The sequence below is a fragment of the Amphiprion ocellaris genome, chromosome 12 (genome assembly GCF_022539595.1).
Source record: "Amphiprion ocellaris isolate individual 3 ecotype Okinawa chromosome 12, ASM2253959v1, whole genome shotgun sequence".
Taxonomy (NCBI): Eukaryota; Metazoa; Chordata; class Actinopteri; family Pomacentridae; genus Amphiprion; species Amphiprion ocellaris.
In genome coordinates, this window is record NC_072777.1 from 4605083 (window position 1) to 4621868 (window position 16786).

At 39.3% G+C, this 16786-nt stretch overlaps 1 protein-coding gene and 2 non-coding genes across 5 annotated transcripts in view; 1 reads left to right on the forward strand and 2 right to left on the reverse strand.

Moving 5' to 3' along the window:
- stxbp5a (syntaxin binding protein 5a (tomosyn)) overlaps positions 1 to 16786 on the forward strand; it is a 109164-nt gene that overhangs the window by 65553 nt on the left and 26825 nt on the right. For all 3 annotated transcript variants that reach the window (XM_055015872.1, XM_055015873.1, XM_023272404.3), the window contains exons 6-10: positions 1053 to 1116; positions 2993 to 3076; positions 10887 to 11010; positions 14761 to 14839; positions 15983 to 16137. In XM_055015872.1, the coding sequence (XP_054871847.1) occupies positions 1053 to 1116; positions 2993 to 3076; positions 10887 to 11010; positions 14761 to 14839; positions 15983 to 16137 (506 nt within the window). The remainder of the gene's footprint in view (positions 1 to 1052; positions 1117 to 2992; positions 3077 to 10886; positions 11011 to 14760; positions 14840 to 15982; positions 16138 to 16786) is intronic.
- On the reverse strand, positions 5646 to 5718 carry trnaa-agc (transfer RNA alanine (anticodon AGC)). The gene has a single exon. It is a non-coding gene; the product is annotated as a tRNA-Ala (tRNA).
- trnaa-agc (transfer RNA alanine (anticodon AGC)) lies at positions 6276 to 6348 on the reverse strand. Its single transcript has one exon. It is a non-coding gene; the product is annotated as a tRNA-Ala (tRNA).

Consider the following 16786-nt stretch of genomic DNA (forward strand, 5'->3'; position numbering starts at 1 on the left):
TATGGTGCTAGTGAACTATACTGAGACCTCGTGAGGTACTGGATCAACCGTTACATACTGTTTGGGTCAAAGTTGGCCTGTTTTGTCATTTGACAGCTGTAAAAACACCCTGAACGTCATTCTTTTAGCCTGAAATCTGATGACTTTTCCTAAAGTGACACAAAATACACAAAAATGAAAATAAAATTTTATACACTACCGTTCAAAAGTTTGGAGTCACCCAGGCATTTTCGTGTTTTCCATGAAAACTCATACTTTTATTCATGTGCTAACATAATTGCACAAGGGTTTTCTAATCATCAATGAGCCTTTCAACACCATTAGCTAACACAATGTAGCATTAGAACACAGGAGTGATGGTTGCTGGAAATGTTCCTCTGTACCTCTATGTAGATATTCCATTAAAAATCAGCTGTTTCCAGCTACAATAGTCATTTACCACATTAACAATGTCTAGACTGGATTTATCATTCACTTAATGTTATCTTCATTGAAAAAACCTTCCTTTCTTTCAAAAATAAAGACATCTCTAAGTGACCCCAAACTTTTGAACAGTAGTGTAAGCAGTTGAAATAAGGTTAATAGGGTAGGCTTTTGTACAGGAGCTACAAATTTTTGTACTGTGAAGCTGTTTTGGATCAATTTGACCTGTATCTGTTGAGATGAATTTTAGATCTACCACTGATTACAGCCCCTCCGATGAAGAAGGTTAGTTTCACAGATGTAAAGCTTCCTACCACTGCTTTGAATGCAGAGACTAGTCCATAATAAGCATTCTATTATCTAATGTTTTGTGCTCCAAGTGGTAAATGTTTAATTATTATTGATAATTAGGATTTATTATGATATAGCGGTGAGTACAGCATTTAATGGTTGCAATGGTTAAGCATGGTTATATCATAAATTCCAACAGTTCCAAAATGTTCATGCCACTTTCAAATGGCATGATCAAAACTGACCCAGACCATACCGTGAAGGCATAAAATATGAACAATATGTAAGGATTCAGAGTAAAACACTGTATTTTACCCTGTTTTTGTCTCTTTTGTAAGGTCCTCCAAGGCTCACCCAGGACCAGTCGTCCACATAAGTGATAACCCCATGGACGAGGGAAAGGTAAAGAGCTACGTTTTTCACAACACACACACACACACACACACACACACACACACACACACACACACACACACACACACACACAAGGATGTGGATATGAACACATTTAGACTATACGTTTGGATCAGTATCTACATCAACTTATTTCAGCCATTCACAGCAAATTCATCTGCAGAATGATGTTACTTCACTTAGTCCAATGTTAACATAACTTGGGATGTTTTTGACCACTGCTACACCTATGGAGCTATGTGGCACACATCCACAAACAGATGCACTCAGACATACAGTTATGAACATGAAACACATTCCCGCTCCACTGACCATCAGTCAACAGTGGGATCAAACCAAGAAACAGCAAAGGTAGTCAAGAGTAAGACTGCAAGCAAGCATGAATGTAAGCAGGGCACTATTTAACCCTCTGAACACCAAAACCTGCTAATGGGTTTGAAAGGTATATTAGCTTTTTTTAAAAATAATGGCAAAATAACGTCACGTATCAGGGTCAGAAACTGTAAAAAACATAAAGAATCAATGGATTTTCACTCGCGGCAATCCCTAAACCTGTTTGTCAGAAAGCTAAACCACATCTCAGCAAAAAATTGTGGTATTTAATCCGAAATCGCTTTATTCTACATGGTCCCTGAAACTTTTTCCATAAGCACAATTTTTGCAGATGTTTGCATTAACCAGATTTCATAAAAATCTGAAAATTTTGTGCATCTTGACACAACTGTGAAGCTATTAGCTGTGATCAACAGTCACATGACAAAAATTTAGGGACTTTTCAGCTGAACTGTAGGTTATATACAGAGCAGATGGGATACAAGTACAAACACAACTATTTTCCTCATTTACTGCAGTAGTTTTCGTTTTCTTGTAATATCTTTGTGATGAAAAGCTTTTGTCATTTCATATTCCAGCTATTTCTCAAAAAACATGTTTTTTTTTTATATCATTCCATGAAAATTTTTAAGTTACCTTTAATAGTTTCAAAGACATTGCAATATTTGTATTACTGCACCAAGCTCTTTGTCACTGGTAATATCAAAGAAGAAGTGATGACGTGCACAAACTTGGAGGGAGGGAGAGCAGCAACAGCTGGAGGAAAAGTGGAAAAACATCAACAAAATGGATGTTGACATTCTTCTATTGCTGTTCTGTGTAATATTCTTCATTTTCAATCATCAATAAACATATTTCAAACATGAAATCATTCTTGAATGGACAAAAATATAGCACAAACAATGATACAAATGATTATTCATAACCAAAATGACAAAAACAATGGCATAAGAACACACTGATTCTGATATGGATCATTTTTGACCCACTTATGGAAGAGTGTAGGGTCTAATCACATCTGCATCTAAGGGTTAAGTGATGCCACTGACAAAGAAGATAAAAATTCTTATATATAATGCACTTGATGCAACTTTTGTATACACTGTAGTGTGTGTCTATGTCTACCCCGTGCTGCTTCACTGTCCCATGAAAGACACATACTGTAAAGATTGTGTTGTTTATTCCTATTGCATACATAATGTGACACATATTTGAATTTGAAAGTACTGAGACTGACTCTGAGAGTGCTTTTTTCTATAAATAACTTGTCAGAATAATAATTTTTTAAAATAAAAGCCCTAAGTTCTTTATCTGCAACCCTTCTTGTGTTTTGTGTTATCATCGCATGTGAACCAGGCAGACAGGTTTCTGCCTGAGCCACTGTAGTCTGCTTACAGCCTGCCTTCCTTTCATGCAGTGCGTCATGTCAAATGTATTACTTCTTTTTCTGCCCATCATGAGGTCTATTCTCTCCCCTGTCTGTCATCTCTCCTACCTATCTCACTGACTGCCTGTCGCTCTCCCTCTCCAGCTTATAATTGGATTTGAGTCTGGGATCGTGGTCCTGTGGGATCTGAAATCAAAGAAGGCAGACTATCGCTACACTTATGATGAGGTAGGCAAATCTCCCCGGTTTTCTTTTCTTCTCTAACAGCTTGCAGTCATTCCTCCGAATTGTGATCTACAGTGTCTTTTTTTCTGTACAGAAACTGGGAATTAAATCACATATTCATGAACTGAAGTGTATACAGTCGTGCACGTGTGTGTGTGTGTCACTGCTTGAGTTTGAGATGTGTTACGACAGATGGCAAGGATTGTGAGTGAAGCATGTCTATGCAGATCTCATACACACATACTGTACATGCACACACCTTCCTGAAAGCGAGCTTCTTTGCTCTTTTTGTTTTAAACCTGATGACGGTACTAAAAGAGAGTGCTGACAGGGAAGGAATAAGTCTTTTTACTTCCTGCTTCACTTCAGTGAAGTAGAGGAAGGCGGGTTTGTCTTTATAAGAAATAGCAGCTCTAATTGGTGTTTTTTTTTTTCCATGTAGAGGAAGCCAAAGTTTGCTTTAGCAGTGAAGAGTGTTCCAGCCAATTTTAACTGGACTCACAAACTAGATTTTTGCTGTCCAACCTCCTGTAGCTGGGTAGCAAAACATGTTTGTTTCTTCTTCAGAAAGTCTGAAAATAAGCTGATATGGAGAATTTTTATGTGCTCCCGAATTAATTTGGCTTCAACCGGACTCCATCCTGATGGTACCAGGTGATGAATAGGAATCCAAATGCCTAAAATGCTTCAGACTTGCTCCACAGCATTGTCTCTCTGGGTAGCGACGCAGTTACAGCTTAAGAAGAGATGTTTTCCCCATCAGCTGTGTCACTTACAAAGAAGAACAGTTTGTGAAATGCATATTTTAACAATGCTATGATTTATACAGTAGAGCACCACGTGTTCATGTCTTCAGAGAGAGTGTGCAAAGTTTCCTATCTAGACCCAGCATGTGGCCTCAGCTTTGTCTTGATAATTTAGCAGTACTGTAGTATCCAGATGAAATCAAGATTTCCTCTCATAATGCACAATTTGCATCTTTTTCAGCTGGCATTTGCATCTGCTGCATCACTTCCCCAACGTTTCCTACATGGATGCCAAATTCCAATTGTTTTATTGCTAATATAAATGTCACATTCTGCATATGAGCCCATTAATAACTAATGTATGTGTTTCTGCTCAATCTGATTACAGTCTGACCTCCCACAGTACACGATTAGAGCCTTAGTGGGAAATTGAATATGTCTGTGAATGGGAGCTCTCATTCATAAACTTGTCATTGAGGCTTAAGCCAACTGAATTGATGCTGACACACACATACACACAGTCAGCATGTACATGGTCATACAGCGGCGTCGGTGGTACTTAGACATAGAGCTAAACTGCCTGTTTAAGATAATGAGATTATCGTAACCCTCATGCTGGGGCTCACCTTGTCGGCGGTGCTGTAAGCGCTCAGAGATACCCGGAGTCTCAGACATAAAAATGATAGTGGATTTTGTATGTTCAGTATGTAGGGAGCTCTCGCTCGCTGGCTCGCTCGTTCTCTCTCTGCCTTCGCTCTGTCTCTCAGATAAGCTAATATCCTCCCACTGCTCCTGGGCATTACACTCTGTGGTACTGAATCTCCCACAGGAGCTCATCTCCTCGCTCCAAACCCTCACAGATACACCTCTCCAGAGACGAGGAGGAGATTGGATAGGGGAATGGAGGTGCTCCTCATTTGGCTCACTGTGATTTGCACTGACGGACTCCAAGAAAAGGGTCTGCAGCACACAACCGTTCTTTGGTGGGGTAATTCTCCCAGCTAATAAATCCAAATGGTTTTCAGAGTCAAAGTTTAATTTGGCCCCAGACTGTCCTTTAAGGGCTGCTGTGCTGCATCAGTAGTGACGTGTGGTTATGACTGCGCTGTGACGTTTCTGATATTACTGTTGTGGACAGCGCTGTAGCCGACACTAATTAAATTGACTAAAGAGCGAGTGTCGTGGGATATAAACATACCGGGGCTTTATGATGGAAGGCGTAGGTGGTGTGGACACAATATGTTCTTGGTATTCACTCATAAAGTCAGCATTAAAAACCACGTCATGGAAACTTTGATTCGTAACAATGGCTAAACAATTAGTCAGTCATCAATGATATCAATACTAACAAGAAAAGCTGCAAAACCTGAAAGAATATGGAATCACTGGCGTACTGCATTTGATTTTCAAAATCTTTTTCTGATGGTCACATAAGAAATCTCATTAACTATATTTTTTGCCTCCACAGATTAAATAAGCATAAGTGAAAGTCAGAGGATCACCAAAGTAAATCAATCCTTAGATGCCTGTCTAGAAAGCTTAAAAATCCCTCTCTGGTCATGGAATAAGCCCCAAACTTGTTTCCATTTATCAATATTGAAGTTACATCCGTGAAAACAGTAATTGGAGTAATTGAGCACCATGTATAAACTGGAAACTGATTCTGAAGAAGAATGGCAATGCAGAAAGCCACACAATGCAAACTGACAAGATTGTTACCGACATTTGTTATGAATGAAAACTTGGTAGTCTGAATCTGGGTTTTTAAGACTAGAAAGCTAGACATAAGATTCATTCCCTTGGGGAAATTTAAGAAATGTTGTGTTTGGAGGATGCGGGTATCGATCCCGCTACCTCTCGCATGCTAAGCAAGCGCTCTACCATTTGAGCTAATCCCCCTGGTTGATTGCTGTTAATATACCACAGCTGGTGGTGATGCATAGTGAAATTCAGAGGCTCACCAAAGTAAGTCACTAATTAGATGCCTGTCTAGAGAGCCTAAAACCCCCTCTATGGTCATGGAATAAACCCCAAACTTGTTTCCATTTATCAGCATTGAAGTTACATCCATGAAAACAATCCCTTCCTACCTTAAAATGGCTTACATGTAAGTCTTTTCCATTGATTCTGTAGAATGTACAATTCTATGAAGTCCCTCTGGACATTCCTCCACTACTTGCTGCAGCTCAAGCACACCAGCTCAAGACTCTGCTAAAACACTGTAAGATTACTCTACTCTGCATAATGCCAAGTTGTAATATTGGAGTAATTTTGAGCACTACATGTAAACTGACTGAAGAAGAATGGTGATGCGGAAAGCCACACAATGCAAACTGACAGGACTGTTATTGACATTTGTTATGTATACAACCATAGAAGTTTGAATTTGTGTTTTTAAGACTAGAAAGCTACACATAAGATTAATTCCCTTGGGGAAATTTAAGAAATGTTGTCTTTGGAGGATGCGGGCATCGATCCCGCTACCTCTCGCATGCTAAGCGAGCGCTCTACCATTTGAGCTAATCCCCCTGGTTGACTGGTGGCAATATACTGAACTGGAAATGCTGGTTTTGAGTACCATCTTCACTTCTGATATGTCCTCCAGTAAATCAAAAACACCATATGAACATGTGAACAGGGTTAAAAGAAACTTGATTTTCACATGACGGTGGCTTTAAACTTTGCATGCAGCTTCTTCAATCACCAAGGCTGATGGTTACAAATAGCAGCGAATGGAATTTGTAAATGCTAGATGAAAGTTGGAGGATCCCCAAAGTAAATCACAATTTAGACTGAAGTTGCAGTGCCTGTCTAACAATCCTTTCAATACCTGTCTGGTCATTGATTAAACCCCTAAATTGGTCTCCATAGATCAAAATCAAAGTTATGTCCATGTGAACAATCCATTCCTACATTAGTATGGGCCTAAATGTGACTCTTCACCATTACTTCTTCGAAATTATGTAGATCAGTGAAGTCAGTGCCATCTCCAGCTCACCCATGATTCTGGCCAAACACTGTAAGACTACTCTAGCCTGTACAGTGACAAGCCACATCATGCAAACTGACAGGATTGGTTTCTTATATTTGTTACATATAAAACCCTGGACGTCTGAATCTGTGTTTTAAGACTCAAAAGATAGATCATTTAGTTATCTCCTTGAGGAATTTCAAGAAAGAGTGGCCTTTGGAGGATGCGGGCATCGATCCCGCTACCGCTTGCATGCTAAGCGAGCGCTCTACCATTTGAGCTAATCCCCCTGGTTGATTGCTGGCAATATACTGCAGTACCGAGGTGGAAATGCTGGTGTTGAGTACCAGTTTCACTCATATCTTCAAATAAACCTAAAACACCATATGAACATGTAAACAAGGTAAAACAATTGATGTACACATGATGGGAGCTCTAAACTCTACATGTAGCCTCATCACAAAGACTCATGGCAGCTTTGACTTTTCTGATTATCTCAAACCAAAACCAGAACTCTTACAAAAATACTCCATTCTTAGACAGATGACAAGGCTATAGGTGCAGATTTCATTGTAAACATCCGCATGCATTTTAAGTAGATGTGTACTTCTTTGTTTACCATCAAACTCTTCAGAATGTGTTAAAGGCTTGTGCAAATGTCTTTCAGTTAAACAAAGGTATACCTAGCAAATAAACCAACTGTATGAAGTTGTCAGGTAAGGGACTTCTTTGATTAAGGGTGAATTATTGTGCATGGGTTATTTATCTTTCGAGTGAGGGGCAGGCAAACAGGATTTTCCTCTCCCTGTTCCTTTTCAGCAAATGGAATGTGTAAATAGAATTATATCTTGATTGAGAATTATTTTTTTTCTTCTATTTATTTTCTGGAGTTTTGCATTTCCCAGAGCGGAGTAAATAAAAAGTGAAATGAAAATCTTCCTTCCAACAGTCAATCTCCCAACAGTTTGCTGATATATTGTACATCTAAAACTAAGGACCAAAGTCTCAGTTGTACCGTGAGTTAATAACTCACAGAACTTTTTCTTAATCCAGTCATAACCAATGATGATGCATCATTTTTTTTGGTTTTTGTTCAATGCAGAAAAGTGTCTAAACTGGGAAATCAAAATTAACTGGAGCATTTGGGGTTTATATCGGGACGGCAGTACAACAACAGAAGCAGAATGGATTTCAAAATGTATTGCTCAGTGGGTTTCACTCTTGACATTTTTGCCGTCAAATGCTTGTTTTTTTTAGATTGGCTCAATGTTTGTTTTGTTTTTTTTAATCCATGCCCTACACTGTGTTGTGGGAACAAAATATCTTTGTACACAGTCACATTGTGGGAACTGACCTCCATTTTGGGGAAAAAAAACAAAATTAAAAAAAAAGCAAAGTCCCCATAACTTGGATTATTCAACTGTAAGGTGAGCTCTTGGTTTAAGGTTAAGTTGTTGGTTGGTGTTACCCAAGTATTAATTATGAATAGTGTTACGGTAAGTAGGAAATGAATGTACATCAGTGTATTGTCATCTGAAGTGATGGAAACCTTACTGTGTGTGGATGTATGTGTGTCACACTTCAGGGTTGTTCTGTGTCCCAGTGTGACACAATGCTGGCAGAAGCTCTTCTAACCAGTGCTGTGATATGCATACTTGAATGTCTCTCTGTTTTCCTTCCCTATCTCATGTTGTGTGTTCATCATCTTCGGCGTGAACATGTGTGTGTGTCTATGTGCGGGGCTCTTGTGTGACTGTAATAAGTCTTGACTGAATTCTGGCATCCCCCAAAGACCAGTCTGTGAAAACTGACCTAATGTAATAAATAATGGAATTAGCCTTTTTAATTGGTATTGTTTGATTTGATGAGCACCATGTGTTTCAATTACCCTGCTCATTTTCCAATTAAGCGCCGTGCTTTGTCGCCTATTGAGGCTGTCACAGCACACAATGCTGCTGACAGAAGCCTTGCTGTCAAAGCATCTACAGATGGGAGAATGAGGGACTTTTCTAATAGCACTTAGATGATTTTTAGCATTTAGTGTTTTCTTGAAGTGATTTTTAATGTGAATTGCACCCAGCTTACAGAAAAACATCTTCTACTGGTATCTCAGCTCATTAATGTCTGTCTGCACATAAACACAATCGGAACAAGACCTAAAATGTTAGTCCAGAAGAATATTTCCTGTTGATATTATTACAAGTACAACTTTTGTATTGCACTTCATTTCCACGGTGTGGGAGGCTAAACATTTTACAGAATCTGAAGTTTGTTCATTCAGGAAATAACCACATTAACACTACCTTTCACTGCGCACCGGTGAATCACTTAAGGCAATAAAATAATTTTTAAAAATCACTGGCAGACTATCTCTCCTTCTAGACAGCTACATCCCACTGTCCTCACCACTTCCCCTACGCCACTGCTGCCAGCTTCAAAAGAACGCCGAGGCCATTACTCATCGCGCCTAATTATTTCTGAGCAAACAATCTTCATGAACAGGAAATCAAGAATCTCCACAGACAAAGAGTGCTTGAAAAAAAATCATTATAGATTTCAGAACTTTAGCTATGAGTCAGACGGAATACCATTGAGAAACCAAAGTAATGAGACCTGCGAGTCTCCAGAAAGTCATTTTTAATGGTTTCATCTGTGTGATTTGAGATCTGGCTAAGGCAAGACGATGCAAAGGATGGCATACTTTAACAGCAAGGGTTCATTACCCCACAAAGCATGTAAATATGAGAGCATTTACTATGGAACAGATAAAAGTGGGTTTATTGTGATGAGCGGATCGCTGGTGTCATACGAGTACAAGCTGACGCTTCAGTATCCCCCATGCCATCTCATGTAGCTATTTTCTTCAAAACTCAGCATGTTCAGCGAGCCTGACACGCAGCGCCGCTTATGATTAATGACACACTGAAAGCAAAATTGGTATACACCTTTAAAAATTGCTGCTGCAATTGGAAGAGATTGACTTAACCTGATCGTGTGCTCACATCAGCATTGACAGCGAGGCAATCATCCATTTCAGATGAACAGTCTGAGACAAAAAGAAGCAATTGGGAGGCAAGGAAATGGGAGTTTTAGGAAGAATTTAGCAAAATGTGGAACAGTACAAGGTGGAGAGGAGGTGTCTTCATGAAGCATGACCAACAAGAACATTTTTCAGAGTCTCTATCCAATACTAGACATCACGTCAGAGTCCTGTATTCATGTCTGGAAGACAAAACTTCTCCCTGACAAAGCGTTTGGTTTGTGGGACGTTTTGCTGAAATCTCATGTTGCAACGCTGCTTTTGAAGCCGTTGCCATTATCAAAATGTTCACTGATTTTAATTATCAGCTATGAAAAGGGCATCAATAAGCAACGCTGCCCTTTACTGGCCTACTTTGGTCATTATGTGTTTTCTCGTCAGTAGATAAATCACCATGAGACGGCCTTACAAAAGCCACAGGATTGTTCAGATGATGGGAAAGATGAGAGGACAGAGGGGGCACCGTCTCTTTAATTTGTGCCCGTCTTTCCTTATTATTCTCTTTATCTGTAAGCTTGTCTCTGTATCAGAGATCTGTATCTACGTTTGGTTCTTTATGTGTTTTTTTCACCCGTGCGCTCATCTGGGTTTTGAAGCTCGCACTAAAGGTCACCTCTCAAGCGTCCAGCTTTTAGCATCAGTGGCTTTTCCACTAAAATGCTATCAGCTGTGTTTCAGTTGCTTTGCATGTTGAAGACACATCCATTTCCTCGAGCAAATTCTGTATCTTCGTGAAAATGTATAACAATGCTACTAAGACCTTCCTAGTGTCATTTCTTTTTCTTTTTTTTGCTCCATATTCAACAAATGGGTTTGTTCTAATATATGCATTTGTGGCACAGGAAATGCTCTGGGGTCAGGGAACTCTTTTATCTCACTTTAACCATCTGTGCAAGAGTGCAAAGGCACGAGCTTTTAAAATACATATGAGCATTATAGACCATATGGCTATGGTAATGCAACAAACTTGTGGCATAGTGGACATGGTGGCACATGATGTTTCATTCCGCTGAACCGCTGTTTCCCTCCCCTGCCTTCCCACTTGTCATTTCTTAGGCTATCCACTCAGTTGCCTGGCATCACGAGGGCAAGCAGTTCATTTGCAGTCACTCAGATGGAACTCTGACCATATGGAACATCAGAGGCCAGGGCAAGCCCATGCAGACAATCACACCGCACGGTAAGGAGGTGAAAACACACACACACACACGCACGCACGCACGCACGCACGCACGCACGCACGCACACACACACACAGGCTATGTCAGAAATCACTACCTAATTCACACATTTACTGCTTTGTTAATGATACATACAAAAGATTACATACACATGTAAATCCCATGTATATCATGTCAGTCTTGAGTTTCCATTGACTCCTAAAACTCTTAATTTTCTAAGATGGAATCATTGAAACACGTCTTGTCTCATAAGAGTCAGCAGCTGTAGTCAATCGTAATCACTCATGAGAATCTAAGAGGTCGTTCCACTGAGAAAATTTGACGAATACAGCTTTCTACATCACCAAAACTGGTTCAAATTGCTCCATGTACACTACCATTTAAAAGTTTGGGGTCACCCCAACACTTTCATGTTTTCTATGAAAACTCGCTCTTTTATCCATGTGCTAACATAACTGCACAAGGGTTTTCTAATCATCAATTAGCCTTTCAACACCATTAGCTAACACAATGTAGCATTAGAACACAGGAGTGATGGTTGCTGGAAATGTTCCTCTGTACCTCTATGGAGATATTCCATTAAAAATCAGCTGTTTCCAGCTACAATAGTCATTTACCACATTAACAATGTCTAGACTGGATTTATGATTAATGATATCTTCGTTAAAAAAAATGATTTTCTCTCTAAAATAAGGACATTTCTAAGTGACCCTAAACTTTTGAACAGTAGTGTATATTTTTGACTCAGCAGATTTTGTTGTATTTTCAACAGACCTGTAATGAATCTATAAAAGGACCAAAATGCGTGATTGTGTTTTTGTGTTGTAATGATTTCATCATAGAAAATTCAGAGTCATAGGAGTCACTGGAAATTCAGGACTTTCTTGAGATGCATGTTTTTTGCAAGTGTATGTAAACTTTTGTTCACAACTGTATATTACACTGGGAGTGATTTCAAACATAGTAAGGTGCATGATGTTCTCATCATACAATACTTGAGGTGGTATTCTGTTATTTTGGAAATTCAAGGCCAATCAGTTTTAAACTGGTATACAGTAGTGATATACTACTAGCACATAATATTTCATAAATTTTATCTTTGAAGACATTTCTTGTTGCAATGATAGAATCCCAAATAAACCTAATTTGCTACTCAAAGGGGAATTTCTGGTGTATTTCCAGTTAATAGCATCTAAGTGTCATGGTAACTTTGTGCTCATCTTCGCCTCTGTTGCAGTGATTTTGGGAAACAACATTTAATGCAGGACAATTAGCATGAGCTCCCTGCAGCTTTCCAAAGACAGATTTCTATCTGAATCATTGTACACATTTATTGTCAAGTTTGTCTCAAAGTAGACACGAAAATTTGATTGTATCATCTTGTGAAGAGCTTAACGTTCGGTCTGACCAGTCTCGGTCTTTTCTTTCAGTTGATTTTGTCGTAGTACAACACCATCTCCATGACACCAATCTTAATCAAAGTTGTAGACTTCTTCGCTGTAGTTCCAAAGACCATGAACATGTGGAGATTTTTTCCAATCTGGCATCCACAGATCCTTGTCTTTTTGAAAGAACAGCTAGTGCAAGAACACCACTAGTTTCCTGAAATGCATTGTTTTCCAGGACGTCATGTTCCTCTGCCTGCCTCACTCATTACCTCACAGACATTTAAAATCAACCTCACATTTGTAAACAAGCCGGTATGGACAGAAGAATACGCTGGTGATTAGGTCAGTTGGCTTGTATTCCCAGATGGAGATCTCTAATGCAGTTAAAAGTCTGTTCAGGCAGCCAGTTTTTGCGTGTAACTTCGGTCAGATGAGAAAACAAATGTTTAAAATTACTCGTGTGCAAATCGGCTTTCTTTTTGAAAGCTGCAGGGAGCTCATGCTAATTGCCCCGCTAAACGCCATTCACAAGCTGTTTTCCTCCAATCTCTATAATCTCTATAACAGAGATGTTGAGTGCAAACTTAGCATAGAGCCACAGTCGCCACATTAATGGGAAAAGGGGAAAAATTCTCCATTTAGGCACAAAGGTAATGATAAGTAATAATCCCCTGCTTGATCTTTTTTGCAAAACAGTTGCCATTTCAACCCCTGAACACAGAGAGAATAATATCACAATGATGAAAGCAGATCACATGTGAGTGCATTTGGATTGTGAAATGCCCCATAAATAATGCAGCTTGTATTGATATTCTGTGATAAAGCGGCTGCCTGTGGGCAGTGCAGAGACTTCTGAGTCAGTGGATCCAGTGTCGGGGTCAGGACTCCTGCTAAGGGTTGTGAGATAAATCTAAATTGTTGTGAGATGTTTACTGGACCAGAAAACTGAGAAGAAGAAAAAAGTTTTCCACAGTTCAATGTTAACTTTTTTACTGCTTATTTTGGTAAAATCCGTAAAAACTGTAACGGAAATGTAACTTGTGCTAAGGAGTTGCAAATAAACGCTTTATTGTATTGAAGGATTTAAACAAAAAATGGGGAGCTGAACACACCTGACACCTTTAAAAATACTTGTGGGCATTAGATTTTATGTATGGTGTGCTACATGGAGATATGTGCGTCAGTTTTCTCTGAAAGGAAGCACTGATTCTGCCTCGTCCGGTTTCTTCAAGGTCTTATATTACTGTACAAAACTCGCTAGCAGAGCCCTCTGCAACCTCTGTCAGTGCAGCCATCCCTCAAGAGTCTCCCTGCATGTGGCTCCCTTGCCGTTTCCTCATTTCAGTTAGAGGGATTATTGTCAGTTCAATCATGTCCTGCCTCTGTTTGCTTTACTTTGCGTCCGCATGCTTTAGTTGCCGGCGCTCTGTTTATTTCCCACAGAAAGCGAGTCTGCTCTTCTGAAGATGCATTTTAATCCATACTCCCCTGCATCCCCCACTCTCACACACACACACACACACACACACACACACACACACACACACACACACACACACATGCCTACTCACCTCACAGAGTACTTTGACAATTCACCCAGATGAAGGCCAAGAAGAAATAGAGTGTGACAGCGGCAACTGGACAGAGAGAGGAAGGGAGTCTGAAAGAGGAACAAAGGATGGAATTAAATCAAAGAGAGAAGAAGAAAAAATGACAACTTCTAACCAGCTTCTCAAGCTGGTTTTGAGTGTAGAAAGGATTTCACCACACAGGGTTTTTAATTAGTTGTTTCTCCCACTGCAGCATGCATAATTAGTGTGGTATTTAATGGTCAATTATGCAAATTCGTTTGACAGGTTTAAGTCAGGCTTATAAGTTCTCCTTTAATTGTCTTTTTAGATATCTGTTATTTAGATATAGTTATTAAAAGTGTTATTATCATACAGAGCTGTCTTTTCTAACCTGCAATAGGGGTCATTTATTGGCTCTCTGGGTATAATTTAGCGATTTTCAGCTGCTCACTGTGCATTGTCATTCAAAAATATGCACAGAGAAGCATTCATGTGACGGATATGCACATTTTCTTCAAGCAGACGTCTCCTCGAGGTTTCAATAGATGGACTCTGTAAATCATCCATGATCCTCTCACCTTACTTTGCATGTCCCTGCCCCTGCATTTGTCTTTCTCCTCTCTGATGAATAGGCTTCTGTTATTGTCTGGCCACCGTTCAGCACAGCATTTTAAGTGCTGCTTCTGGGAGGGGAACGGAGAAAAAAAATGAGATGACAGGAACAATGAGAAGAAAGGAGGTGAAGGAGTGAAGTAGCAAACTCAAGTAACTTCTGTTTGTTCTATTTTAGGAAAACAGCCCAAGGATGGGAAGAAGCCAGAGCCTTGTAAACCCATTCTTAAAGTGGAGTACAAAACAACCAGAAATGGGTACATTCCCTCTTTCTCCCCCTCTCTTTCATACTCTTACATGCATGCACACGTTTTGGAATGAATTTGCTTACTTGTACACATCCGTGATGAAAGGCACAACAAGGTTATTTACCTGAGTTAAAAGCTGTTGGAGAGGCAGTCTTAGATAAGGAGCTACCCACAAGTCAGTCTTATGTAAGGTTGAAAAATATGCAAAAACATATGGTACTGACTCTTGACTTAACTATTAGGCTGTTATTTATAATCTAAGTATAAAGTCAGAGGTGTGTTAATGTTGAAGGTATGAAGCTCCACTCTTCATTGCATCAGTTTTTTCAACTCAACTTTTATTATTCTTATTTATTTGTGTGTATTTTCGAGGAAATTTTTACGCATCTGAGTTCTACCCTTGAATATGTTAACAAACACACTGCTGGGTAAATGTCTTAATGTTAACAATATGGAGAATGAAATTAGATCATTGCTTACTCTACATGAGGGGAGAGACCTCACTCCTCTCTAACAAATGTAACAGCTTTCATAGTGAACACAAACTCTTTTCCTATTGGCTAGTTGTAAATAGGTTGTAAATTTAAACCTTTTTGAGGTGTTTCATACCATGTAAGAAATGCTGAGTCCATCTTACCAAGAACAAAAGCCTTTTAGGGGTGTAAACATCTTCTCTAGTTGGTTTCAGACCTCAACCTTTTCACCCTTTTGGTTACTCTTCCAACTAAGCCTCATAAAAGTTGCTCAACTAACATGAAAATTGTTCCCCAGCAACAAAGATATACATACATTAAATGAACACAAAGATAATAAATGATAACTTTAGAGCATATGGTTGATTTTAGTTTTACAGTATCAGCTACAACATAACACACTCTACAATTACTGCAAAAAAAAACCCACATTAAAATAGTGTTTTTTAAGTTCCTTTGTAATCAGATTAACTATTTTTTCCTGCTAACTTATTCCAAAGCCTGATGCAAATCCATATTATCACTTAGTCCCCTGCTGGTTACACTAAACATCAAGAATGCTTAATGTATAAGAATATGCATTAATTAAATGTGTTTAATATACGTTCTCAAGCAAAAGCCAAGTATATGAAAAGCCCTGTGCGTTAGTCTTTTTCCCATGTTTGTGTGTGTGTTCCAGGGAACCCTTCATAATCTTGTCCGGTGGTCTGTCCTATGACACGGTGGGCCGGCGGCCATGTCTGACAGTAATGCATGGGAAGAGTACTGCTGTGCTGGAGATGGATTATCCTATAGTAGACTTCCTCACACTATGTGAGACACCATATCCTAATGGTGAGTGTGTGTCTTGGTCTAAATGTGCACCGGAGTGTGTTTGCCAGTTGTTTAGTGCATGTCTGAGCATTCTGTTTGTATGTTAATTGTCGTCGCTTCCTCCTTTTGGACTGTCAGACACACACATATAAATATCTAAATACGCACACACCTTTCTGTTTTTTAATTATGTGGGATTGCTTGCCCATGTGTTAGTGCATTTCTGTAATAAATATGAAATTTCCCAAGGGTAAGGATCCCACTTTTCAGTTTCATTATCTGACGCGCAGAATATTACATTTTCATTTCGTCCCTTAGCACACAATAGCCTTCCATCTAAATTAAATTATTATCTTATTTCCTGTACTGAGGAGTCAACAGTTAAAACAAGTCCAACTGGAGTTTGATGATATGGGAACGGTATGTGTGTAAGCTAGTATGTAATCTCTGCTGCTGTGCTATCTGGCGCATATACAGCTACGGGAAGGATTAGTCAGTTATGTAACAATGGTGGCTTCATTATGTCACTGGCAACCTGATGTCACCCCCCACTGATTTCATCTGGTAATGGACATTACTGGGTCTTTGGATTACACAATATATGTCGAGCTGATAGTGTGTGCCTGCACATGCTTAAACCATCACTAGTGTGTAGGGGAGCTTGATATTC